Genomic DNA, 27,929 nt, shown 5'->3' with positions numbered 1-27,929 from the left:
GCAGCTAATGTTTGTGAGGACGCTCAGCAGTCCCATTTAGTCTCTTTACACTTAGCCTTTTTAGGACTGAAGAAGCTTCAGACATTCACCAATGTGATATTTACAGACCCATTTGAAGATATACGTAGAACAAAATTTCCAAATCTTTTAAGCTTGTGTTAACCACAGACCTTATTTCAGGCATCCAGACAAAAACCTTTGAGATGGGCAAACTGTGCTAAATGCTAAAATGCTACCTAATATCCGGGTTTTAGGACTCATTGCTGGACCGCTATATACAAGGTGGATTTAATGCTGAGACACATTCGGCCCAAGTTACATTTGCTTAAACTTGTAATATTAAACTGGTTCATGCTTTTACACTGACAGAGCAAACCAGAAATGGACACTAAATTTAAGCTAATAACAGAATCTAATAAAATTGCAAAAAACGCAATTGTTTCTGGTGAAATGGTAACATGTGTACCTGCAGAACAATGATCATAGTCCAGAAGACATAGAATCCAGCCAGGGCAGGAGAAGTCTCCGTATCCACCATAAAGACCGGGTCTTTGAGGTTGTTCAGCCAGAGGCCGTGACCTGAAACAAAGCAAGCAATGTGACCAACTACAGAATAAACCTGGTTCACTGGCTTTCAGAGACTGGCTTTTTTTTTTTCAAGTGCTCTACATGTCATTATAAAGCAGAAATTCTCTCTAATTAAAGTTAGTAAAATGTCTTAACTTTCGTCTAGCCACAGTAAGCATAATATTTTTCTGTAGTTATAGTTAGCAAACTATGTTTAATTTACAGTAGCATTATATCTTCACTCACTACTGATCATAAAAGGCTTAATTTTTACATAAATGTTACCATATTTGCTGACATTTAAGGTTTCTCTAGTAATAGCTAGCATAATATGTTCAGGTTTCTCTAGCTAGCATAATATGTTCTGGTTTATCTAGTTATAGCTAGTATATATGTTCAAGTTTATTTAGTTATAGCTAGCATACTATTTTCAGGTTTCTACAGTTATGGCTGGCATAATATGTTCAGGTTTCTATGTTTATAGCTAGCATAATATGTTCACATTTCTTATAGTAATATTTAGCATGATATGTACATTTTTCTCGAGTTATAGTTAGCATAATATGTACACTTTTCTGTAGTTATAGTGAGCCAGATACGTAATCTTTGCTTTAGTTAGAATAAACCTTTTTTCAAGCTAGCATTATATGTTCACTGTCCTCTAGCCACATTTGGCATGCTTGCTCACTTTTCTTTAGTTATGATATTTAGTAAGCATAAAAGATATGTTTATTATTTATAATTAGCTAAATATGTTCCCTTTGCTTTAGTCATAGTCAGCATAGTATGCTTTGAGACACCAGTAGTCACACAGCTTCTGCCCAACCTACTCTTAACTCTTAAAACCGCTCCTTTTACCAACAGAAAGCCGGTAATCACCATTATCAGAGAGACATAACCAGTTACGTTTTGCCAGAGAAGCAGGCCCAGAAGGCCTCTGTCAGATAAGATTTACTCTCTGACTCATAGCATAATTAGTCCTTTCATTATCTGAAGAAGAGAATGTCTACAACCTTGCTTTACACATATTCAGAAGTAAGAAGTGGGTCAGCTCTAAAACAGCTGAAGAAGATAGATTAAGAAAACAGGTGCCAGATTGTCATACATAGGGCGGCCTGTCTGTACAGAGACATGAACTGAGGCGAGGAAAGAAGTGGATAATTGATAGAAGGACACTTTATTATTGAATTATCTTTCAATAATGAGCCTAATAGGTTCACTTTTCTGAAGTTATATTTAGCATATCATTGCAGCCGATGGATTTGATCAAACTGGTTTTAGTAACTGATGTAACATAATGAAAGCTAGCACTGTATAGGAGAAAGCCAGCACTTAGCAAAATGGATGAGGACATCCAGATAAATTTGAACAAGCAGACCGACATACCTTCCACAGGACCATGTATGTTGCTTAGTATTGCTTAAAAAATGTTTTTGTGTATAAAAGATTACATTTCTTTGACTGTGTGTGTTTATTTTATAAAAACTGTGCAAGGTATAAGTGGTAGCCATTTTATTAAAGAAAGAGGCAGTCATTAAAAGTGATATTTCAGCAGCCAAACAGGCTTCTTGTGGCTTATTGTTTCATGTTACACTACAGTACTACTGCTGTCTGTCCAAAGCTGTGTAGTGGAGTGAGAGCGGGGCTAACACACACCTATAGCAGCAGTGAGACACATGATGAAGAGCAGCAGCACACACCACAGCACCACGGTGTTCAGGTGCCTCTCCAGCTGGCTGCGCTTGTACCGTGGCCCGCTGTTGTTCATCATGGCTTTAGTTTCAAGACCTGAGTCACACAGAAAGAGAACACAACACAGACATGCTCAGTTACAGTATACACAGCATAACACAGAGTGCACATGAAGTGAATACATCAAATCCTCTTTACAGCTCCACTTCACACAACTGAAATTTAATTTTTATAAATGCTTTCTAATGCGTAAAGCCTGCTTCTGGTTTCTAACAGACTTTTTGTGTGTTTGCTATTTGACTTAATACATTTAGGCAGGGCACGTTTATTTATCTTACTAATTTCAACCACAATTCAAAGTGCTTAACAACAAACCGAAGCATTAAGACAAAATAAACCCATTATAGAAGGGCATTTTAAACTGTCCTTAACAGATACAGTGCTGTTTAATAAAGAGTATTTTGTCAAGGTTTGTAAACCTTGAAAAAAAAAAAAAAAAAAGCCCTGTTTTTAAATAGAAAGTTCCTCATCCTTCAGGTGGAGGAGGAGTTTATTCAATGAATATCACCAACAGTCACTTAGGGCCTGCGTGCAACCGCAGATAAAGCAATCCTAGCCTTGATGTTTTTGGCAAACTATAAATTAAGTCATTTTGAAAGATATTTGAGGAACCAACATTTCTGTTCTATTCCAAAAACAATTTTATGTTATCAGAGAAAAACCTGGCTGCCGTTAATCCTCTAATATAATTGACTGTCAAAAGATTTTACAGCTGTAGCATTAACAATACGAGAATTTACCATGACGTCACAACAATATTAGACGTTCTTCCAGGTGGCAAAAGCCAACGAGTTCTCCGAGGGCACCATAGTAACTAGTAAACGAAGATGCCTAATTTACATTTCAACAGGTACATTGATTCAAAAACAGACGTGGTGGAAATTCAGACATTGTTAACATGATCATTTAGGGACTGATTAACTAACTGATCGTTTTCTGTTGCTCGGATCAGATGGCACAGACGTGCACTTTTGAAGGTTAAATGGACAGCGTGCTGTGGCCTAGCGCTACTCAGCTAGGCATTCACTCAAACTAAACTTGTGGTGATGATACAATGTGGTACACACATCAGTCATCCATCAGCAGAAGCCTACAACTTTGTTTTTCTTTTCCTATTTCTTACATTGACATTTGGTCAGTAGCCTACATGGCACTAGAAGTTTGGACGCTTCCTTGTATAATACTTTTACTTCAGGCAGTGACTGGCAGGTCTGATCTTCAAGAGACCTGAAATGTACTAATACGTTCGAATTTCCCCAGCTGAAGATAATTATGCTCTGCTATGATTTTGTAGATGGACAGTTCTGAGAATATACATGAAGCAGGGGTTGGCAGCAGAAAGGTAAATGTTGGATGAATCATATCATTTAGAGGATCCTTAAGACTTCCTCTTAGCAGTTTTAATATTTGGTTGTTTGCACATTCTTCCAGTCACTCTGTAATTTAACAGAACCAGGTTTTTGACAGTGAACACTAGGGACCTGACAGAGCAAAGCAGAGTAGAGAAGTGAATGCAAGGAGAGGGAGCCCACAGGTTCCGCTGGATACATTTAGTTTTTTCTGAATGAAATCGATAAAACCCTACACCTTTTGCTTTATATCTGGCAGTGCAACCCCAAACACAACACGTTTTCGTTTCACACAGTAGTAGCCGGCTGGATGTCTTCAGGTCAGTGGGAAGCCGCTTGCGTTCTGCCACCCGGAAGTATCTTGGCGCCTTTTGTTTACCAACATTCTGAAATGGTCTATAGCAGATAGTATATCAGGGTTTTGTCTAAACTGGGTAACAGGGGCGCAGCAGCATCTTACTGGTTGCTGTGCCCTCATACCAAAATGCAGATTTCCCCCATAAAATGTTAAAGTCTGTGCCAAAAAACTATATTTCTGTTAATTCAACATGATATAATGAGTCCAGAAATATGAAGATGGGGTCAGATATCTGGTCAGACGGCAGAGACAGCTTTGTTTTTCCGGAGGATAAATAGGGGATTGATGTCCGTGGCAGGCAGCAGGCTGACACTGAAACTGAAATTTCTGAATTACATCCTTTTGTACTGTTCTCATTGAGTGGCAACTCCAACTAAGTTGGAGTTCTTTGTAACCCTGTATCTGTATAATTAAGATTTTGCTTTTAGGGTGTTTTCACACTTGGCCCCTTTCAGCCCTCCAAACAAACTCAGATCGATGACACAGCATTTTTTGTCTATCTGTGAACGCTCCAACCGTACGCACCGGGTTCACTTCGCCTTTTTGCACTGTATTGCAACCTTCTTCGCTTGCCGTAGATTGGTCACGTAACTGCAGCTGGGAAAACTCAGAGCGGTAGAGAAGTACGGCAGCATCAAGTCGTGGTCGTGGCCGTGGTAATGGCAGTCGTAGCGAAGCATGTACAGCTCGATATTCTGACACAATACCTGAAGTGTCACAAGTTTTGCCAGAATCAGATGTTGTTTGATCATTTTTTGTTGCAACAAAGTTCTTCTCCGCCATGCCAGTGTTAGAAATAATCAATATATTGAAACGGAACATTAAAAGATAATTCACTGTTTCTGGACGGATCATATTTGTCCAATTCCGGTAGTATTACCGGATGTTGTTTTTAGCCTCAGATAGCATAAAGCTAATATTGTATTGTATACGAGTGGAGGGAGAAGGACCAGTGGAGTTACATACTAAACACACTGCCTTTACCTCTCACTCATTGATGCTGCAGCAATACTATTGCGTGTTTAGTAACTGATAAACCTCAGAAGGATTGCATAATAGAATATCGTAGGTGAGCGCTTCAGGACATCGCTAACAAGATGGCGACGGTGACGTCATAGGAGGACAAGCCACCAACGACTTCAGTCAATAGAAGAGTCCGGAGAACCCCATGTGACAAGCGGTCAACAGGATCCAGCCCCCCACTACCAACCAATGAGAGCACGAGACCGGAGCACGTCTTATTTCGAAGTTGTTTATTGTATGGCCGGAAAGGGATGGTTCTATAAATCATGTTTGTATTGTGAAATCGATCTCTCTTTTGTTCCAGACCGCCAGACAGTAACTACTGATGAGCTCCACTCATTCAGCGGCCTGTGGACGCGTGTACTGGACTATTGAGCCACAGCTGTGAAACTTTTGTAAAACCTTCTGCTGCATCCTTTTATTAAATACTCCTTTTGAAACTTATATGAGGGGCTTCACTTCGTTTCTTTTAGATCGACTCCTGGGCTTCGAATAAACAAACGTTTCTTACAAGTTGGTGACCCCGACGTGATTTGATGTGCGGGGGATTTCGCGGAGTTTCGGCATAACCCCCAGACACTCAGATTGGATCCCATTTAAAAAGGTAAGCAGAGCCAGTTAGTTTCAAAATCTGCATAGCTTATATAGCATTTTTATATGTGAGTGTCTGGAGGTGAGTCGTTAATTGTGATAAAACTGTCTATTTGAAGTTAAGAAGTGAATATATTAAAACTGGGGTGCGGTCCTGGGTTTTGCAAAGGTTTGTGTGTTCGTGTTTGTTTTGTTTGTTTAGTGTTTTTACCAGCGAAAGCTGGTGAATTGTTTGTCCTTTTTATGCCGGAATTAGTAAAGTGATTTAGGTAAAGTAATACGTAAATGCTGATTAAAGCTCGGCAGCGTAGCGACACTGATATTTTAATTTCGATGAGAAAGTAAGATTAAAAAAGTCCTATTGTTTGTTAAGGCCTGATCCATAGAGTGATCAGTGATTGAGTCAGTTAACGTAATCTTTGCGACAGAATTACGAGTTGTGATGACATTCCAATAGTCTCTGATTAGCGTGTTGCCTTATTGAACAATTATAGTTGGTAATAGCGTTAATATTAAAAGGAAGACCACTCGGCCAAAAGAGGCGTGGTACTCGGGGTTGAAGTCCCTGAGACTACTGTTTGTTGAAGGGAGGAAATCAGTGAGAGAGAGAGGTTGAAGTCCCGTCTCCTGCACTGATTCTAGACTTAGATAAGATTGGATTAAATCCGACGAGGTCGGCTTCGTCAAAGTCAACGGGAAGTAAGATAGTTAGAGGCTACTTTTTCCACGTTGTTTTCATGAATACCTAAATTGTTAGGGCATGGAGATTTGTTACGAATACCTAAATTGTTAGTGTAGGGATAATTGTTATGTGAAATTGTAAGCAGGGAGATTTTAAAACAAGCAGTGTTGGGCTTTTTTGAACTGTGCTGTTCTGCTTGAATCGATCTGAAAACGTGGTGTGTGTTTCCCTCCCCCATTGTCCTTTGTCTTTAAATCTTTACACGTGGGGTTCTAGACAATAGGCCAATCAAGTTAGCATAGCTAGTTAGCATTAATCATTAACAGAAAGAATTCAGAGGAAGTAAAGTTTTTTAAATAAATAGTTTCAAAACACATCCTGTAACAACTGATAGAATACACAGTGATGAGTGTTACAATGAACAGTTAATTTAGACTAAAACACTTTTAATAGGAAGTATAACGTAGAAAACCTTAGAAGAGGAGCAGATGAGGTCAACTTAAAGAAATTATACCGGAAGTAATGGTCAGAGAAGCTAAACCAGTCAGGAAATAGCCTATAAAGACGGGGTCAGAGATAAAACAGCGCCCCTGATAGACGAATTAATACGTGTCTCCAGCATCGTTTTAGAAATAAAATAGAACCCTCTGTTGGAGGTATGGAATAGTATACATCGGACATCTTAGGAACGAAATAGCACCCTCTAGTTGATATACTGAATTATTACAAATGAGAATTACAGTAGCACACTCTAGTGGGCATATTGTATAATGTTAAAATGCAATACACACAAGACATATTAGTCAGATCAATAACTACACTAGTGTTTCATGATAGATATTGCACCTGACGCATAATTCCACATTTAAAAAATATTATAATTAGAGTTTAAACATTTAAATTTACACAAACATTTTTCACGAGTATATTACAAATACCACTACACTTTTTTAGTTTTTATTAATGTTTTTTATGAAATTGTCCTCTTAAAAAAAGGAAGGTAATATTTCCTCTAAGATTTCCTCCAAATCCCAAGATTACGGTGATCCCAGAGCCAGGCTCAATGGCAGATATAAAGGAAAGGAGAAATATAAGATCAGATGCTATAACAGAGCCAAATGAAAGGAAGAAAATTTGAAAAGTAACAAAGCAGATGGGTCAAATGGGAGCTGTCGCAGAGTTTTGCAGATAGGCGTGTCTCTGTTATTATTGTAGTGATTTTATATTGTTTGGTGGATCCGGTATGTCTGGACCTATTGGTTAATCTCACAAGAGACGAAAGAACCAAAGAGATAATGGGTACGAATAACAATAAAGCTGAATCTGATGTTGATCTTCAATCCAACACCAGTCTTCCCATATGGGAAATACGGTTTAGGACAGATACATTGACATTAAGAATGAGAAAAACAGAGAAAGCACAAATGGCACGAAGACAATTACATTTTGAAAGAGTGAATTCTCTACAAACAAGAAGCAGATGGTGGGGGGTTGCCAGAGGTTAAAGGATGAATGGTTACTAAAATAACAGAGAAGAGAGGCAGCTCTCTGATAAGACACAGAACAGAACAGGGGGTGAAGCTGTGTTGAGTAATAACCATAAAGATAAAGCTTGTTTAAGTAAGAGGGGATTAAGACAATTAAGGGGGGTGCAGGCGACACCCAATTGTTCCTGTGTGAGTTTTGTGAATGGGGAGACATCTTGTGAGCCCAAAGGAGGAGACTCAGGAGTCATCTGTCTGTAAGCAGTAGAGAAGAGAAGAGAAACAGTTTAAAGAACGGGAGTTACTTATAAGAAAGTGCTGTTAAAAGAAGTTTAGCGATTATTAATATAGATAAAAGTGTTAACACTAGTAATTATGAAAATAAATACAGGAGTGAATCATATGACTACACTTGAATCAATTTACATCTTAGTGATCTGTTAATATGCTCTGCTGGGTTGTACAGGTTAAGTTAAAGGGATTTTAACTTTTTGAAAAACTTGAAATGAAATGAATGAATGAAATGTTTTTATTGTAGAAGAAAAGATGCCAGAAAACAGAGGCCGTACAAAGATAATGTGTGGGAATATGGTTTCTGGATGTGAATATTTAAATCATGGGAGAAAATAGTTCCCTAAAGGAGTACAGTCAAATGCATTTGAGAGATATGTTATTAGAAGACATTAATTTAGTTGATTACAGTAGATGGCATTTAATACACAAGACAGAAGACATGTTTAGTTGAAAAATTTAAAATTAAGTGGATTTATTTAACCAGTGTGTTGAGATTCCTAGGTTAAAGTGAGCTGCAGCCTCTGCAATCTGGTGACAGACCCCCGACCCTCCTGAGCAATACGAAAGACCATCCCCCACGGTGATTTCCTAACTATTCAACAGAGAAGGAAGGTAACAGCAAGGCTGTTCCCAGAACTGCATCCGTCTGCATCTCCACCTGGGTCAGCTACAAACATGCATCATGCTGACTGACAGAGATCTCTTTTATCAGAGGGACTCACCAGTCCCTCTGATAAGAGCACAGAGGTCCAGAGCAACAAGGTTTGATTCAGAGCACAGATTCTGATGGACAATAATGAGACACATGAAAATGGGGTTCCGCCTCCCATGAAAGACATCCAGAGACGGTGATTGAGCAGACTAATGCTGAAATGAAAATCAGTACAAGGAGAGAAGCTTGATGTGGAATGCAGGTCCAAAAAGTCAAAGACTGTCAATAACCAGACGCAGAGGAAGGGGCGAAAGGTAAATAGGCAGAATGTGCAGAGGACGGGGGTCATCAAGCCAGAGGGCAGAGGTGGCAGGAAGGGGAGTTCGAATGGGTGAGTTCGTGCAAACACACTCCCTCACACACACACATAAGTGGAACACATTTAAAGAATTTGAATTGGCTTTTTAAATTTAAGATCAAATATCGAATGTTTTATTACATAAGATTTTATAGATTGGTAAATGATAATTGAAAAGAGGAAGTTTTTAAAGTGAACAAGTAAATAAATCTGAAACACATTATTGGAAAAAGGGGGAGATTATAGAGATAAGCGAGATCCACTACACTTTTGGTAGAAACTGTTCAGGAGTCAGGAGAACAGGGTAGGAACATTTAATCATGTTAACCTATTATTATTTCAGAGCCTATATTTGGGTGTGACGTTGGTTAAGTTAAATTGTGGGAGTTTAGATCTACAGAAGGAGGGAGAGATTTAGTACACACTTGATCTCAGATATGACACTTAAATGAAACAAACTTGTTATAGTGATAACTCCTACATTAGATTAGACCATGTAAAATATAATTAACCACGTGAATGGAAACCATTATTAAAGTCACTCCTATTTAAAAAAATCTTATTGATTGAAAGTGTAATTATAACATGTCAGAGGTCTCATAGTTTCACACATTATTTTCCCGATTAAAGAGTTGAAATATTTTTCAAGAAGACTAGAATTGATAATGAATAATGGAGTATATTAAGAGAATCGAGCAGAGTCATACAGATCCTAATAATGTTTTGATTTAAGATAGTGAGTATGTGAAGAGTATTGGAAATAAGATCTATTAGATATTGTTGTATGAATTAGGTGGTGATAAAGATCCAGTAGATTAAAAAGGAAGTGATGACTTAGTAATTACTTAATTTAACATGAGGGAAGCAGTTTTTGTTAAAGTAATCTAAGTAAAGTATATTGAAGTAAGTTGTTGTTGTTCTTTAGAAGGTTTCACACAAGCTGCGACACCAGATGTGTGCAATATCTCAACAGTTTTGACATTATATATTGTGGGAATTAAGGTGACGCCTTAGAAGGTCAAAAGGCAGTGACCTACACATCTGGCATATGTTCATTGGACAGGTTAATATAAGTAGATTGGAATGTGCATACGTCCGGGACGTCTCTCTACATAACCACGACACTGTCCTAAAAGAATGATAAGACATATTTTAAAAACAGTAGTAATTAAAAGGAAACTTATAAGTCTTTTTGTAAATGAAGAGTATGACGGAATAATTAAAGACTCTGCAGAGCATGACGTGACCAAAAGACTGAGACCAAATGACCTTTGACCTGGACTGACAGTGTTATTTCACAACAGCACTGTTGATGACTGACTCTGGGTTGAACCTGACCAGACCGACTGTGTGAGTGAGAATGAATGTATGCATCTGATCAATGCAATTGCATGAGTTTAGAGAGGAACAGAGACTAACTGAGCATGTTCTGAACTAACACAAGCTAAATCCAGAGATTTTGTTTCTTTCAGGACTGATGGATGGAGAGAGACACTCTTTAACGGGAGAGTTTGATGTTTAAACAATAATGATTTGAAGTGTCTGAATAATGAGTGATGTGTTTTTTAACTTTTGCTTAACTGAAGTTTTTTTTTCTTGACAAGGTTTTTGTTACACCTCTTTGTTAAAATGTGTGAAAAGGGGGAGAGGCTACATGTTTGCTCAAATTAAAATTCCATGATTATCAATTCAGTTGCCGAGAGGCTGCTGACAGATACAATTCCAGAGTAAAACCTATGAAAGAGGTCACCTGTGATAATGATATTGAATTTGTAAATGTTTTTTTTAACAGATATGATACCAGGGGTTAGTAAGTGTGGAGATAATAAGAATAGTTAAAGTTAAGCTAAACATATTATGTGATGAAACGGGAACTAAGTTAGTCAGCACCCTTTCTCTAGTAGAGACTGAGAGGTATCGAAGGTTTTGTTTGTCATATGGACAGCAGATACAGAGTATAGGTTGACAATGTAAATCTTATATCCCAGGCTCCTCCAACTACTCGATATACATGGTACAGGTAAGATGAATAAAATAGTGGAACAAAGGGTAAGGCTCAACTACAGACTGTTCGAGATTATGAGTATAAGGAGGGTGATAAACACAACAATAGTTTCACAGAAGTAATCTAAGTTCCTAGGAAACATGTGATGACATTATGTTGGAATTCTGAATTCATGTTCCAGCTCTCTAACTTCTAAACACTAACAGGTAGAAGCAGCTTTGTCTGGTAAGGAGGGATTTCTGCACACGATTCAGGCAGAGATTGACATGGGGTTGGTGAATGGAGTTTGGCACAAGAGAAAGCTGATACATCTAAAGAGTTTATGTGATTGGTAGGAAGGGAAGCCTTGGGTAATTGATTCTGATCCAGAAGTATATTTCATCCACACCTTGTCAGGAACAACAGCCAGGAAATTAATTCATTCTGGCTGCATCATGGTTTGACTGGGTCTTATTCTATCTACACAGTCAGTGTTTCCTTCTCCAGAAATGTAGGAATAATTTAGATACTTATTGGAAATTCAAATCTACCGTAATTTCCGGACTATAAGCCGCTACTTTTTGCACAAGCTTTGAACCCTGCGGCTTATAGTCCGGTGCGGCTTTTCTATTTTCTATTTTTCATGATTTTTGTGATATCGTAAGAGGTTTTGTTTTGGTTTGTTCCGCTGTTGTACGGCACTACTTTGCCTGGCGGAAGGGCATGTGATCAGACACACAGTCACGGGGGAAAAGAGTGGTATGTTGGTCACATGTCCGTCCGCCAGGCAAAGTAGTGCCGTACGAATTAGCGCGAAAAAGAGACAAGATTAGCAAGAGCAAGACGAGTATTACAGGAGCGAAGGAAGCTTTTATTCACAAACCCTCATTATGGCAAACAAAAGAAATGCATATGATGCAGCTTTTAAATTAAAGGCAGTCGATTTGGGTCGGGAGCGGACAACTGTGGGTTCGGTTTTGATAGAAATAGCTGAACCCCAAGCGGAGGTAGTCCCTGATTGCAGTCCCTAATACAGGAACAGCGCAGGTTTATTCACAGGATAATAATAGACTAGTGACATATTGTAGGATGTCAGACTGTATGGCATGTGATGCTGCAAGGCCCCGTCTCGGTACTGTGCCTTTCCCTCTAAATGCTTACAACGACCCAAGAGGACAATTGTGCATGTATAGACTCTATGAACAAAAATCCCCAGCAGGCTCTACTGATATTGCATTAATGTACCCCATCATAAAAGTAAATGACATTCCACCAGTTTTCACTCCCTATGAGGGACTTTATGATTATATTGTGAAGAACCACACGAAAGGCACTAATATGGGCACGTTACGATGGTGAAATTCCACAACAGCAGTAACCAGCCAGGGCCTTCTTTCAGAAATTGCTGTGGCTAACATGCAATACCCCAGGGCAGATGTTTGGTGGTACTGTGGTACTAAAACTTTGTGCCCAGTCCTTCCACATGACTGGCCTGGAACATGTGCACTGGTGCAGTTAGTGATGCCTTTCTATGCAGTACCAATGACAGCCAGACCGCTAACAAAGCTTGCACAGCACCCCAAGACCAGCAGAATGAAAAGGTCAATTCCAGGAGGGACTTTTATTTCTTCCGTTTATTTTGACTATATTGGGGTGCCCCGGGGAGATCCAGATGAGTTTAAAGCAAGAAATTAGTTAACCGCAGGGTTCAAATCGATATTTCTCTGGCCTACAATCAAGAAGAACGTTGAATGGATTAATTACATTTGCTATAACCAGCAGAGATTCATAAATTACACCCGTGATGCAGTATGGGGACTGCACGAGCAGTTGGACGGAACCAGTCTGATGGCCTGGCAAAATAGGGTGGCCTTAGATATGTTTTTGGCTAATAAAGGGGGTGTTTGTAGACTGTTTGGAATCTTGTGCTGTATTTTCATCCCAAATAACACTTCTCCAGATGGATCCGTAGCCAGAGCGTTAAAAAGACTTACCGCCCTGATCATCGAGTTAGCAGACATTAGTGGAGTAGAGGACCCCTTTGTAGGAACGTTAGACAGAAAGTTTGGTAAATATTAGACTCCGAATGAGTGCAATGCTATCCATTGCAGGAATGGCTACAATCTTGGTACTATGTGCATGTTGTTGCATTCCATGTATTCACACTTTAGCGAACCGATTGATCACCACGGCCCTCTCTAGAGAGCAAAATCAAGGTAAATTTCTCTTGAGAGAACAGTTACATTTATTAATTGAAAAGCAGGATGATCCGATCCCTTATTCAGACCATGAGCAAGATGAGTTTGTCTGAAAGAAGTGCCTAATAATTTCTTATTATTATATAAATGAAATGCTCTATAAACTACTCCTAGCATATGATTAATCACTTATTACAACTTGGTATTATGGTTGATTTCTGTTATGATTTGAAAGGAGGGAATTGAAGATTTTACGCATTTAGGAAATTGCCGGAAAGGGGTGGTTCTATAAAACATGTTTGTATTGTGAAATCGCTCTCTCTTTTGTTCCGGACCGCCAGACAATAACTACTGATGAGCTCCACTCAGTCAGCGGCCTGTGGACGCGTGTACCGGGCTATTGAGCCTCAGCTGTGAAACTTTTGTAAAACCTACTGCTGCATCCTTTTATTAAATACTCCTTTTGAAACTTATAAGAGGAGCTTCACTTTGTTTTCTTTTAAATCGACTCCTGGGCTTCGAATAAACGAACATTTCTTACACCAGTCTTCTTTGTAGTCTCCTCAATCGCTTTTTGTGTACATATGTAATCTGAATAACTCTTATTTTCCTTGCGTATGTGCGCTAATTTAACCAGAAAACACAGGAGAGCAAGCATAGCAGCAGCCATATTGTTCCAAGTGAAAACTACCCAGAATGCAGTGCAGTGGGGGTCTGAGAGCTCTAGGACAGGGGTGCCCAACCTTTTTTGAACCAAGATCTACTTTTAACGTTGATAGTGTGTCGAGATCTACCAAGCCATAACGAAAGCCATAGCGTAGCCACAATTAATTGTGCACCTATATAATAACACAAAACACAAAGATCAAGTTTTAACAATAATAATACATTTATTGAAGTAAACGTACGTCGTGAAAAGAATAAGCACAAGTAGGCCTAGGACTGGCCCGTAACAACACAACAACATACAACCCAATTAATACAATGCCTAATTTAAGTTGGAAAAGTGGTTCTCTACCTTAGTGGGACTTCTGGCACTGAGAGGAGGAAGCTAGTCTCTCATAGTCCGGACAGTAGGAGCTGAGTGCCAGCCGTAAGCAGGCCGCAAGGTGGTCTTCAGTCATGGTGGATCTGTATTTTGACTTAATGATTTTCATATGTGAAAAGGCAGACTCACACAGATATGTTGATCCAAAAAGTGCAGTCAAATTCTTTGCAGTTTGTCTGAGGTTGGGGTACTTCTCTTTCTGCAATAGATTCCAGAATTGGACATTTGTGTGAGGTGTAGCTCTTGATTTGAGCTCAATGTCATTACTTAGTGTGAGGATCTCATTCTCAATAGCACCGCTATCCAGGTTGAAGAGTGATGCCACTTTGGACGTTATACAATCCACACCTATGTTTTCCCCAAATGGAAAACTGAGAAAACTGACAACAGGCTCAATGGATGCAAAGTCAGTAAAGCGCCTGTCAAATTCTGACAAGACCCTTTGCACTTGATCATCATGACGTGCACTCTCAAGCTCCGCACAGTCTTTGCCCTGACGCTTAAGTTCTGTGTCCATGTGTGGAAAGCTCCACAGATCACACTGTTGCAACCTGCTTGATAGCAGCTGTAACTTGCTTTTAAAGGTGTTCACGGAGCTGATCATGTTGATGATGTGTTTGTTCTTACCCTGCAGCTCTAGATTCAAGTTATTGAGCTTGTCAGTCAGATCGGTAAGAAAGGCTAAATCCAAGAGCCACTGACTGTCTTCTAGCTGTGCATATTCAGAAATTCTTTAATTGAAGAGGGGCAACTTGCTCTTACTAACAAATTCCATAAAAACCTGAAAAATATCTGTGCCTCTTGTGTGCCCTTTCAAAGGCAAAATGGTCAGCAGCTCTTCTTTTACACTCATATTGTCGAAAACCATTCTAATGAACACACATAGCTGAGCCACATCCACAGCATCAGTGGATTCATCGAATCTTCAATTGCTGTTCAACATCCTCTGCCATTCCCTCACATCGCCGTGTAACAGAATTTCTTGATAGCTGCACATCCTGAATAGCAGACACAATCCCGTTCAATTTTTAAAATCAGCAAAAAGCGCATCTGCGGCTTCCATGAACGCTTCTTTCACAATCTCACCATCCTTGAAAGATTTCTTTCCTTTTGCAAGAACACGACAGACACGATAAGAAGCTATGGTTGCAGCCTTACTCGTGGTATTGGGCCTGGTAAAAATGGACTGTTGTGCTGCTAGCTGACTTTTCAATTCCTTGACTTTTCGGGCGCGCAGTGGTGATTTAGCTGGGAAGTTTGTATCGTAGCTCTTGTGGACCGTCTTGAAATGCCGCTCCAAATTCCCTTTCTTTGGTAAAGACACATTTGCATTGCAGACAAGACAGATGGACTTGGCATTCGAATACACGAAACAAATAATCCTCCTCCCACTCTGAATGAAAATGATAAGTTTTAGATTTTTTAGCTTCTGCTGCCATGGTAGTATCCACTCGCTCTAGTCAAGCTTCTCACGCTCTTCCGAGTCCTTAGTTAGAACCTAGCAACCATACCATGTGCGCGCAGATAGAAAGAAGCGCGTGAGATTTTTTCTGTGATTATGCCTGATCTACCTTACTATAGCTGTACAAATCTACACACTGCTTCACGATCAGCAGTTCATTGTGCCTATTTAAGATGTTTTAAGTTGGAAGTTTTAATGTAGGCCTATTTTACACAACAGTAGGAGGATAGCCTACTCACAACATTTTCTCGCGATCGACTGGAACTCAGCCCACGATCGACTGGTTGGGCACCCCTGCTCTAGGACATAGTGTGAACAGAAAGAGGACTGAGGCCCCATCAAAGCTGAACTGAACCAGAAAGTGAACCCGGTCCTCTTTGAAATAACTCACAATGTGAACACAAAAAGAACTGAGTTTATTTTCTTTTGGTCCCCTTTTTGGTCCACTTAAAGAGGACTGAGTTCGGTTCTTTTAAAGGGGACCAAGTGTGAAAACACCCTAAGTCTAAACTGATGAATTCCATAAAATAACACATATTTATACTAGCTCTGTGCACTCAAAACTGTAACTGAATCAGAGTCAGATAGGAGATACAGGCGACTCAATGTCTATGTCCTTTAATGTTAAATATATAGTAAGACATTCCTGAATTTCAGCTCGGAAAATGACATGACTTAATGTGTTCTGTAAACAAAAAAGTGTTGTCATGATAAAATAGCTGCAGACAGTACGATGGTGGTAGTGGGGGAGGGCGCCTGCACCAACTCACCTGACTGGTTCTACTGTATTATCTCGATTCAGAGCAGACACAAAGGAGCTCGAGTTCACTTATCGGACTACAGTCAGAGAAACAGGAGGGCCCAGGCTCTCCAACCTATTCTGACAAAACACTGTTTGATAGATGTTGCCACGGCTGTTGCTGCCATAAGAGCATTAACAATAACTGATGAAAGAAACACTTTTTGAGAAGGAATATCAAAATACAGTGGCTATAATGGCACACAGGTGTAAAACTGCAATAGGAGGTCTCAAGATACCCAGGTTAATGTTTGGTAGTGTTTATGTTTGGCTGATGTATAGTTTTGTCGTCAATCAGAATAAAATATGTTTTATTCATTCATTCTTGCAAAATGAGAAAAGGTAATGCTGTACTGCACCTAATGATCCTCCAATGTTTTACTTTTAGAAGTACCTAACCCCACTACAAGAAAACTGGGGAGGCTGCTTTCTGTTTTGATGGCCACAAACTGTGGAACAGCTTCCCTCTGGATCTTAGAACAGCAACCTCCATTGGCATTTTAAAAGTAAATTAAAAAATATATTTTTAATTTGGCTTTTTATTTGGGGCAATAGTTATTTTAATAGTATCACTGTTCATGGCTTATTGTTTTATGTACCTCTTTCTGTTTGTTTATACTTTGTTTTTAATTATATTCCTCACTTTTTATTGTTTTTCTTTCTCTCATACTCTGTAAAGCACTTTGGGCTGCATCAAGCGTGAAAGGTGATACATAAATAAGGTTTATTATTATTAAAATGTATTTATCTGAGATGAACTTACAAAGATAAAAGTAATTATGAATGTAATTGGATCTCATCTGTATAAAAAATGACAAACAATAGGTGACACTCGTTTCCTTTTCTAAATAACAGTAACTGCTGAACTTCCTCTTTTCCTGCTTGTGGTGAACAGACTCCACAAACAGTTCAGTTACGTTAGTGAACATTTGCTGTATGTTGGATCTGAAAGCTCCTTAGGATGACACCTGCAGTATTTCAGATGTATCTTTCCAACATGTGATGTATTCCTCACACAGAAGACTCCGATGTGAGCAGGCCAGAGTATTGACCATCAGTGTGTGTTTGGTTCTTACCAGCGTACACCACGATGCCCACCACGGTCTCAGTGTTGCGGACGGTGCAGCTCCTCAGCAACAGGTTGTTGTTGTGGAGGCCAACACGAAGTCCACTGGGGTGCTCCCTGCGGAACAACACAATGACTATATATATGACTTCTATTTAGCTTGACTTTTCCTCACAAGAGGATATACTTCAAAGGGTCATTATATTATGATGGGGAAAATCAGCTGGAGTCCATTTTTTTTTACCATTGGTAGATACAGTATAATGTCTAAAAACACTCCAATATGAAATATCTATTCATCCAGACTTATGAACGGCAATATTCCAGACATACATGTTCCAGAAATGTCTGAAATATTCTAAGAAAACTTGTTTTGATGAAGATGAGGGTATTCTGAGACTGTAGTCACAAAGTAATACACATGTTGGCATCAATTAATGAATACAGATAAGGTGATCCAATGTATCAGTGTCACCGCAGTGTGTACTTTGTACTGAGTGTATACAGACATAGAGAGGAACTTACATGTAACCTCTAAACCTGCTGAGGTCATTGTTGGGGTTCTCACACTCAATACGACTGTGGAAGCTCTCGAGGGGGGAGTCTACACCCTAGAAAACACACAGTCAAACACACCCTCTGATTAATACTTGACAATGAACTCATAATCAAGAATAAACATTAAGGAGCCATTCATTTGTTTATGTTTGCCACTTAAATCATTCATCCAAACACATCCCATCATAAACAATATAGCTTCCTAACCAGATTTTCTAGGCCTAACTATCCTTATGATTTGGAAATAAAGCCACACTGCACAAACTGCACATTGGAAAAGCATTGGTTAACCCCTACCCTAAAACCAAGAAATGAAGAATGCTACTTCAAAATAATCTTTATCACAAACATATAAAGTGCTTAATGTGGCCCAGGGGCCCTGTGTTCCTCCAATGTATTGTTGAGTTGTTGTTTCACCTTATGCTCTTGAGAGTGGTAACGTTTCATTTTGCTTTAAATATTACATGCCATTGAAGATGATACTTCTATTTTAAGTGACTTACACTCATTTAATACCATGGACATTATTATAATTTACACTGGGGAAAATGATTGCATTTGAAGAAACGTACTGTAAATTTAATAAAGTAAAAATGATTCTAAACTGTTGTCAGTCCTTGGGAAGCAGCATTCACAAATGTATAAGCACATACAAAGTTAATGAAACATCCGTTTTTGATGTTTTCACAAGATGTGTATTTAATTTATGAATTACCTGCAACGGGAGGTCAGAAACCACCTGTCTCTGTTTCAGGTTGGTCTCTCCATCCAGGTTGGCGGTCTCAATGTAACAAACCCCACGCTGGTCAGACGAATACAGCAGCAGCATGTCCGCCGGAATGATTTCATTACAGGACAGACGAACAAAGTCTCCAACTCGCACATCCTGCCAGCGCTGCTCAATGTAGGCCTTCTGCTTACTGTGGGACAATATGAGAAGAGACAGACGAAAACGTCTCAGGCAAATGATGAAATACAGAGAGAAAGAGCAGAGACCACACAATGTTTGGGGTACATGAGGTTACAGTACACTTTAAGACAATGCCAAGAAAAAATATCCAGAGTAGTCCATTCTGCTAGTCCAATATGAAGCTTTGATTTACAAGCAATCAAAACTTCATATTTTTTAGTTTCAAAAGATTCCAGGCAGTGGAACACATGCATTTAATCAAAATCTGTACATTTTGGGGTAGTTGTATGAATTGTTATGATGCAAATAACATGGGCCAAATATGGAGCCTTGGAGTACACCACAGGATACAGAACAGGAAAAAGAACATGTCAATAATAACTTAAACTGATCTATACAGAGTAGTGCAGGAATAAGTCCTAAACCGGGAAATTCGTTAGCATTTTAGCACTTCCGGAATCCTTTGAACAATCACACTCTAGTCTAATGCAAACAGACTCGGCTCCAGCTGATAACAACCAACAATTTTATGCAGCACAGAGCAGGAATACATTTATCCACAGAACACAAAGTTGATAATATGTTATCTTCTTCATTTGTCAAAGATTAGAAGTCTATTATTAATGATATATCTAACAAACTTCCAGAAAGGCAGCAGCAGGTGGACGGGTCACATGGAGAAACATGTCCTTCACAAAAGTGTATAAGGCCTTTAAAGAGTACTTCAAAATAAGTCTGTTTGAATGATGAATACTATTATGGAATAGAACATAGTACAACATAGTGGTGCCAGTGTCAGCCATTAAAACTACACTGTACTGTGTCAACTGTAGCTTATAAGATATAGGGGTGAAAGCTCCTGCTGCTTAAAGGGAGGAGTCAGCCATTAGTTTGGCATTAATTAACCACATATACAAATTGGATATTACTCTCTGTCTAAGATCTTCAGTCAGTTACTTCCAGTGTTATGTCAATAGGTTATCTAAAATGAACTACTTAATTTAGATCTACAGGTGCATCTCAATAAATTATAATATTGTGGAAATGTTAATTTATTTCATTAAGTCAATTAAAGAAATTAAACCCATGTATTGTATGGATTCATTAAACACAAAGTGCATCTTTCAAGCCTTTATTTGTCTTAATCTTGATGACTACAGCTTACAGCTAATGAAAACCCAAACAGCAGTATCTCAGAAAATTAGAATATTACATAAGACCAATAAAATAAACATTTTAATACAGAAATGTCGGCCTTCTGAAAAGGATGTTCATATGTATGCACTCAGTACTTGGTTGGGCCTCCTTTTGCATGAATCATTGCATCAATGTGACGTGGCATGGAGGCGATCAACCTGTGGCACTGCTGAGGTGTTCTGGAAGCCCAGGTTGCTTTGATAGCGGCCTTCAGCTCGTCTGCATTGTTGGGTCTCGTGTCTCTCATCTTCCTCTTGATAATACCCCATAGATTCTCTATAGGGTTCAGGTCAGGCCAGTGTGCTGGCCAATCAAGCACAGTAATTCCGTGGTCATTAAACCAGGTATTAGTACTTTTGGCAGTGTGGGCAGGTGCCAAGTCCTGCTGGAAAATGAAATCAGCATCTCCATAAAGCTTGTCAGAAGAAGGAAGCATGAAGTAGTCTAAAACTTCTTGGAAGACGGCTGCGTTGACTTTGGACTTGAGAAAACACAGTGGACCAACACCAGCAGAGGACATTGCTCCCCAAATCATCACTGACTGTGGAAACTTCACACTGGACTTCGAGCAACGTGGATTCTGTGCCTCTCCACTCTTCCTCCAGACTCTGGGACCTTGATTTCCAAATGAAATGCAAAATGTACTTTCATCTGAAAAGAGGACTTTGGACCACTGAGCAATAGACCTGTTCTTGTTCTCCTTAGCCCAGGTAAGACGCTTCTGACGTTGTCTCTGGTTCAGGAGTGGCTTGACACGAGGAATGCGACAGTTGTAGCCCATGTCCTGGATATGTCAGTGCGTAGTGGCTGTTGATGCACTGACTCCAGCCTCAGTCCATTCCTTGTGAAGCTCCCCCAGATTGTTGAATGGCCTTTTCTTGACAATCCTCTCAAGGCTGAGGTTATCCCTGGTGCTTGTGTACCTTTTCTTACCACACTTTTTCCTTCCACTCATCTTTCTATGAATGTGCTTGGATACAGCACTCTGTGAACAGCCAGCTTCTTTAGGAATGACCTTTTGAGGCTTACCCTCCTTGTGGAGGGTGTCAATGACTGTCTTCTGGACAACTGTCAAGTCAGCAGTCTTCCCCATGATTGTAAAGCCTACTGAACCAGATTGAGAAACCATTTAAAGGCTCAGGACACCTTTGCAGGTGTTTTGTGTGAATTAGCTGATTAGAGTGACACCGTGAGTCTACAGTATTGAACTTTTTCACAATATTCTAATTTTCTGAGATACCGATTTTTGGGTTTTCATTAGCTGTAAGCCGTAGTCATCAATATTTAGACAAATAAAGGCTTGAAAGATTTCACTTTGTGTGTAGTGAATCCATATAATATATGCATTTTTTAATTGACTTAATGAAATAAATGAACTTTTCCACGATATTCTAATTTATTGAGCTGCACCTGTATACTAAAAATCTAAATTAAGTATATCTAATCTATACATTCTATAGACTAGATGCTTTATTCATCCCAAATTGAGAATCATTTTTAGACATTACATGAGTTAAAATATAATAAATACGTGAATAAAATGAAAAACAGTACATATATACATAAACAGTAGAAAACATAAATATCAAAAGTGCATCTATAGAATACACAATGTAAAATATACAGAATGAATTAGAATTATTTATAATAGAGAAAAAACACTACAAAAACTGGAACACGCATCGTATAAGACTGTTGGGGGGAATTTTCAACATCAGTTTGTTTTTCCTTGACTTTTTACCGTCTTTATTTGTATTTAGTTTTACATGTTGGATTTCAGCTCCACTAATGTTTTATGTAGAGTTGACGTTGCCATGTCAGTTTCATTTCTCTCTTTAAACATTTCATTTATTTTATTATTCATGTTAATGCTATCATGATTGGCTTTAAAAAGTTCAATGTGTAGTTGACTAATTTGGACTGTTATGGCCCTTAATATACACTTAACTGACATAGTTGATGATTAGTGATTGTCTAATACATTTTCATTTGACTTCCTGCTTAACTTTTGCTGACTAATTACAATAGCAGCTGCCAATATGTCAACATTGTCTTTGTTACCTGCTCCTACACAGTATGGGAGGGGTTGTTAGGCAGCAGTATGTATTCAGCTGCCAGCAGTAATATACTGTTATTTGTCAAAAGCTCGTTGACCGACTGATGACTTTTTGTAATTTCAAAGAGCTGATTTAATGGAAGTGAAGAATTTATCCACCCAGCTTTTTCCAAAATGTTGCATTTTTTGTGTCACATACTGGTTTATGTGTAGAAAGCTGTTTAAAGCTAATTTAGTTAGCATTGATGATTAATAACTGGCATTCAGTGTTGGAAAGTAAAGAGTACATTTACTCAAGTTATGTCATTTTGGAGATACTTGTACTTTGAGTATTTCCACATTATGCTACTTCATGTTCGTACCCCACTAAAATCTTGTAAGCAAATACTGTACTTTACTCCACATATTTTCATATTTGGCAAGATCATTTACTAAGCATGGTCATACATTATTAATCTAACATTTAAATCAACTGATGAATTATAAAGTATATTATGGACTAAGATAGCTGGTTAGCTCAACTTTTATAAACTGCTAAATTAAAAGGAATCATTAATGAATCACAGATTATTGGTGTAATGCAAAATACTTCATCTAAAAAATGGCCATCCTGCATCATGAGTATTTTATGTTCAGGAACTTTATGTACATTATGATGATAACCCTAAATGAAACATCTAGGTACTTCTGTCACCACTGCTTGCATTTATAGGTTCTGTTTTGCCTTTAGAAAATCAACTTTCTCGGAAAGAAACATTGAACGTACCTGCTGTAAACATGGCACGGAAGCCTGTTGATGGAATGGTCCGATTTATACCTGTGGTAGTCTTCCCACATATCTTTGACCGCGGTCACTGACAGCACCAGTATGATGGGAACCACAGCGATCTCGGGCTGGAAGGCCTCCACCACGGGAACAAAGTTGAGAGCCGCAAGGAAGATGAAGTAGACATTGGCAACACGATGGAGCTGCTCAAATAGATTCTTTGGCAGAAATGAAAGCAAGGAATACTTGGAGGTACGGATCTTGTTGCCATTGTACGTCTTCAAGAGTAGACTCAGCTCCTCATCCACAGTGAAGGAAGTCACCACTGTCCTGTTCTTCCCCAGGCGCTCCTTGGAAGAAGGAAGACATTCCAAGCTATACATGAGGTCCCTGCTCCATTGGATTCAGTCCGTTTTCACTAGCCTGTCCTACCTGCAACCGTTGCCACTTTTTTTCCGCGTTCCTGCCGTCCCTTTTATTAACAGACCGGTCTAATGTGGAATAAATGCTCCTGACACCTTAAGTAAATAGGACGTTTGAGTGAATAACTCGATGGCGGATTTCTTGGCCCCTCCTCAAAGGTCTGTAAACAAACTTAAGGTCCAAGTTTTACAACTGCCTCAAAGGACAGATTGTGTAATCACACATACACTGAAGAAGAAATGGGAGAGTCGGAGCAGCAGAAGAGATTGGCAGTCCCTTATTTCCAGAGGATCCCTCAAGATCAGAGCAGTTGACAGGTTGATATGTCTAGTGAAGTTGGAAAGAATGGTTGGATACGTCTTCCAGATAGAAGTAAAGACGGCTCTTTGAACTAAAACACACAAGGAAGATGTTGTGAATCGCTGCCTGGATTACTGGCTGCATTATTTCCAGTCCGGGAAGTACGCACATATGTAAGAGAGGGAGCAGTAAGGGAGTATGTAAAAGAAAAGACTTAAACAACAAACACTGGATGCATGTTTTCTCCCTCTCATTCATTTTAAATGCCTTTTTATAATGTGTTTATGCTGCACTATTTTTTAACGCTCTTAATGTCTTTCATTTTTGCACTGCTCCTAGTACTAGGATGGGTTAAATGCAGAGGACCAATTTCACTGTGTGTGCTCTGCTGTGCATGTGTGTGACAATAAAGAGGGTTTCATCCTCCGATTCTAAAGCACTTTGAACTGCCTTGTGTTGAAAGGTGATATATAAATAAACGTGCCTTGCCTCTCATGGTTAGGGTAGGGTTACAAAAAGGACTCAGCTCAGGGAGTGACAGAGTTATTTCAACTAGGACAACAATCACAACTAAATCTGTCACTTTTTGGTAAAAAGACAAACAAATTACTCCTCATAAAGATCAGAAGATGTTCATATGGGTTGTAATGAAAGACCTGATTGTGGTTTAGTTTAAAGAACTATTACAATTACATAATATGAACAACAAAGGCTTCTAGTTTTCAATAAACAATCCTGGAGTGGTCCATAAACAAAGATATTTTTGAATTCCTGAAATGGTTAAACTGGCCAATATTCCAACCAAACAGAGCAATAATTCTGTTGGTGCCCTGGTCCTCGAACAAACATACTTTAAAATACTACAGATGTTTATTGAGCTAAGACACTATTATAAAGCAGGCCTGTGGAGGGACTATTGTCAGTATAGAGTATGTCTTTGTTGCTGTTGCATGCTGGGAAAGTAGGAATGCTGCTCTTGGTTGAGTTTAAACAATATTTCTTTTGAAGTTGGTAATATGGCTACTGAACTGGAAAGTCTGAAAACTAAGACAAATAAGACAAGCCCATTATTCTTCAGTTAAGCTGTGGTTCAGATAAGCCTATGCTCAGTTTGACTCAATTACATTTCACTAGCTAGCAGCTAACTCGTTGAAGTTCTGATGCAAAGCTAGTCATGCTAGTTTCTCTCAGGCCAGTTGAGAGACACTGATGCACGCTTTCAATACATGTAGAATTGAATACTGCAATGTACTACTTTCTGGTCTGCCTGAAAAGAATATTACACAACTGCTGCAAAACTCAGCTGCACGTGTTTTAACGAGGACCCGAAAGAGAGCACACATCACCCCAATTTCAAAGTCCTGCACTGGCTGCCAGTGTGTCAGGCCCTCTGCTCCTTCCTAGCAAGAAATCTCTGTTCTCCCTCCCCCCTCTGTCTCTGTGCTTGATGATAGGAGTGGGATCTGGTGTGCAGGTTCCAGGCTGTTGTCAATCCAAATCAGCTTGGCTTTAAAAATTGGGCTTCAACTCCACCAAACCGTTAGATCGTAGATTCTGCTACACAGCTAGTTGGTCACGTTCCTGTATGATAACTGATTCTATTTCCTGTTTCTGCAGTCATCCTGCCTGACTCCTGGCTTCAACCCTTCCTGGAAAACTCTCTGGATTCCTGCCCACCTAACTCACCTGGACCACACTCGGGACGAAGGATCCCTCTCGCTGTGGACTCACCCTTCCTGGTTCTGCTCAACCCCTTTGCTTCAACCTTATTTAAGTATTCTAAATAAACACTTTTGCAACCGCTCCCTATCTCAGTGCTTTGTGTTCTGCATTAGGGTTCAATTGGTTACCTAGCCTTACACTGTGAGCTACAAAATCAAATACTAAATACAGAAACAAATAAATCGGTTTTTAAAGCTCTTCATGGTCTTGGGCCTAGATATGTAGCCCATGTCCTGGATATCTTCCTTGTGACAACATTTATGGAGATGCTAATTTACTTTTCCAGCAGGACTTGGCACCTGCCCACACTGCCAAAAGTACCAATACCTGGTTGAATGAACATGGAATTACTGCGCTTGATTGGCTAGAAAACTCGCCTGATCTGAATCTATATGAGGTCAAGAAGCAGATGAGAGACACCATAACCAACAATACAGACGAGCTGAAGGCTGCTATCGAAGCAACCTGAGCTTACATCACACCTCGGCAGTGCCACAGGCTGATCGCCTCCATGCCACGCCACATTGATGCAGTAAGTCATGCAAATGGAGGCCCAACCAAGTACTGAGAGCCTACACATTTCAGTAGAAAAAAAATCTGTTTTTGGTCTATTGGTCTTGTGCAATATTCAAATTTTCTGAGGTACTTTTATTTGGGGTTTTCATGAGCTGTAAGCTGCATTCATCAAGATTAACACAAATAACTGCTGGAAATAATTCACTTTTTGTGTGATGAATCTATATAAGTTTCACCTTTTTTAAATTAACTTGTCCACGATATTCTAATCTATTGAGATGCACCTGTACTTCCTAAAAGTTGGCTAACATGATGAAGTTCAATATTCTTTCATACCAGTTGATATTCTCACTGCCTCACAGACAAAAGTCAGAACATTTCAGCTCAAGAGGTTGCCTTACCCACAGAACACTCGCACCACATTGTTGTTGACCTTCTTGTCGAACAGGTAGCGTCTGTAGTCTTCCAGGGCGTCCTTGATGCCGATAACAATGAGAACCACCAGCAGAGGAATCATGGTGATTTCCTTCTGAAAGGCTTCAACCACTGGCACCCAGTTCAGTAACACCAGGAACAGGAAATAGAGGTTGGCGGCCCTACAAACGAAGACCAAAGCAGCTAATTAGTATGTGGTTGAAATCCCTTTCCCATGTGTCTGTCAGTTGGTCTGCATTTGTGGTTTGAACTGAAATATCTCAACTCAAATTGATGGACCTAAGCAATGGCATTCAGAAAACTGTGGACTAATAGGTTTATCTAGCAATTTCTACCCAAATTCCAAGGTCCATACATGATACTAAGCTAAACAAACAAGGATTACATTCTGGAATAGCAAATACCTAAGAAAGTACATGGAATCTTCCAGCAGCAAAACCTCTTTGCAAGGAAGCATTTCTGCTCCGCACTCAAAATTTGGTCCCCAGATTTAGAAATGAAAGTCACTCTAAGATACATTTAAAAGGGTCACAGCATTACCTTCTGAGAAAAGTAACTAATTAAACTAAACTATTTCTGTGGTACCAAAGATGAATACCCCTTTGCATTTCATTGAGCATGTGGGTAAAGTTGTTTTTACTATTGGAAGCTGACCAATCCAACGTAATATAGTTGGACTCGTCTATTGTACCTGTATCCCAGGCTGTAAGAAGTGAGTGTAGTGACTGTGTCGTCATCTATTGGGTTGGGGACATTTTTGAAGCCTCACATTTGGTGCTTTAGCTGTCGGCATTGAGGTTTACTGCCTTTGCCTTCTTGTATTTTTGGAAGCAGCAGTAACACAAGAGGGTTGAGCTAAGTAAAGCAACCACATTTACTATCAAGAACAAGGAAAAAGGACCACATCACTCCTGTTTGAGCAGCTCTACACTGGCTCCTAGTGAAGTCCAGAATCAATTATTCTAACCTACAAAGCACTGAATGGTCAGGCACCATGGTACCTAAACTATATTTTAATCCACTACTGCCCCTCTGGAATATTATGCTTCCAGGGAGCAGGTCTGATAGTGGTTCCCAGAGTCTGGAACCAGATCAGGAGTCAGAGTGTTCGGCTACCAAGCTGCCTTTATCTGGAACCAACTTCCTGTTTTAATCAGAGGCAGTCAGTGTCCAAACATTTCAGAGTGCGTTGAAGATCTACATTTTTAACAAAGCCCTTAGTTAGAGCTGGCATTTTATGATATTTATTTCATTTTTAGAAACTTAATTTTAATGTTTTATGTATTTATATTGTCTTTTGTTGAATCTTATTTAATTCTATTTGTATTTTACACACTATCTTGTCTTTTCATTTTGCTGTAATTTTATTGTTTACAATG

The 27,929-nt window shown here is 39.3% G+C and overlaps 1 protein-coding gene across 2 annotated transcripts in view; it reads right to left on the bottom strand.

Moving 5' to 3' along the window:
* The window catches only part of atp10d (ATPase phospholipid transporting 10D), a 53,187-nt gene that overhangs the window by 21,036 nt on the left and 4,222 nt on the right, over positions 1 to 27,929 (bottom strand). Inside the window, exons 3-8 of one of the 2 annotated variants that reach the window (XM_063908686.1) lie at positions 26,517 to 26,711; positions 18,941 to 19,145; positions 18,193 to 18,278; positions 17,678 to 17,784; positions 2,224 to 2,355; positions 467 to 579 (exon numbers count right to left, since the gene is read on the bottom strand). In XM_063908686.1, coding sequence (XP_063764756.1) covers positions 467 to 579; positions 2,224 to 2,355; positions 17,678 to 17,784; positions 18,193 to 18,278; positions 18,941 to 19,145; positions 26,517 to 26,711 — 838 coding nt within the window. Of the gene's footprint in view, positions 1 to 466; positions 580 to 2,223; positions 2,356 to 17,677; positions 17,785 to 18,192; positions 18,279 to 18,940; positions 19,146 to 23,154; positions 23,989 to 26,516; positions 26,712 to 27,929 lie in introns of those variants that run through there. The other variant, XM_063908687.1, reaches the window with a different exon arrangement.

Source organism: Eleginops maclovinus, chromosome 19 (genome assembly GCF_036324505.1).
Source record: "Eleginops maclovinus isolate JMC-PN-2008 ecotype Puerto Natales chromosome 19, JC_Emac_rtc_rv5, whole genome shotgun sequence".
Lineage (NCBI taxonomy): Eukaryota > Metazoa > Chordata > Actinopteri > Perciformes > Eleginopidae > Eleginops > Eleginops maclovinus.
The sequence above is the reverse complement of the archived record's forward strand: the minus strand, read 5'-3'. Positions and strand labels throughout refer to the sequence as shown.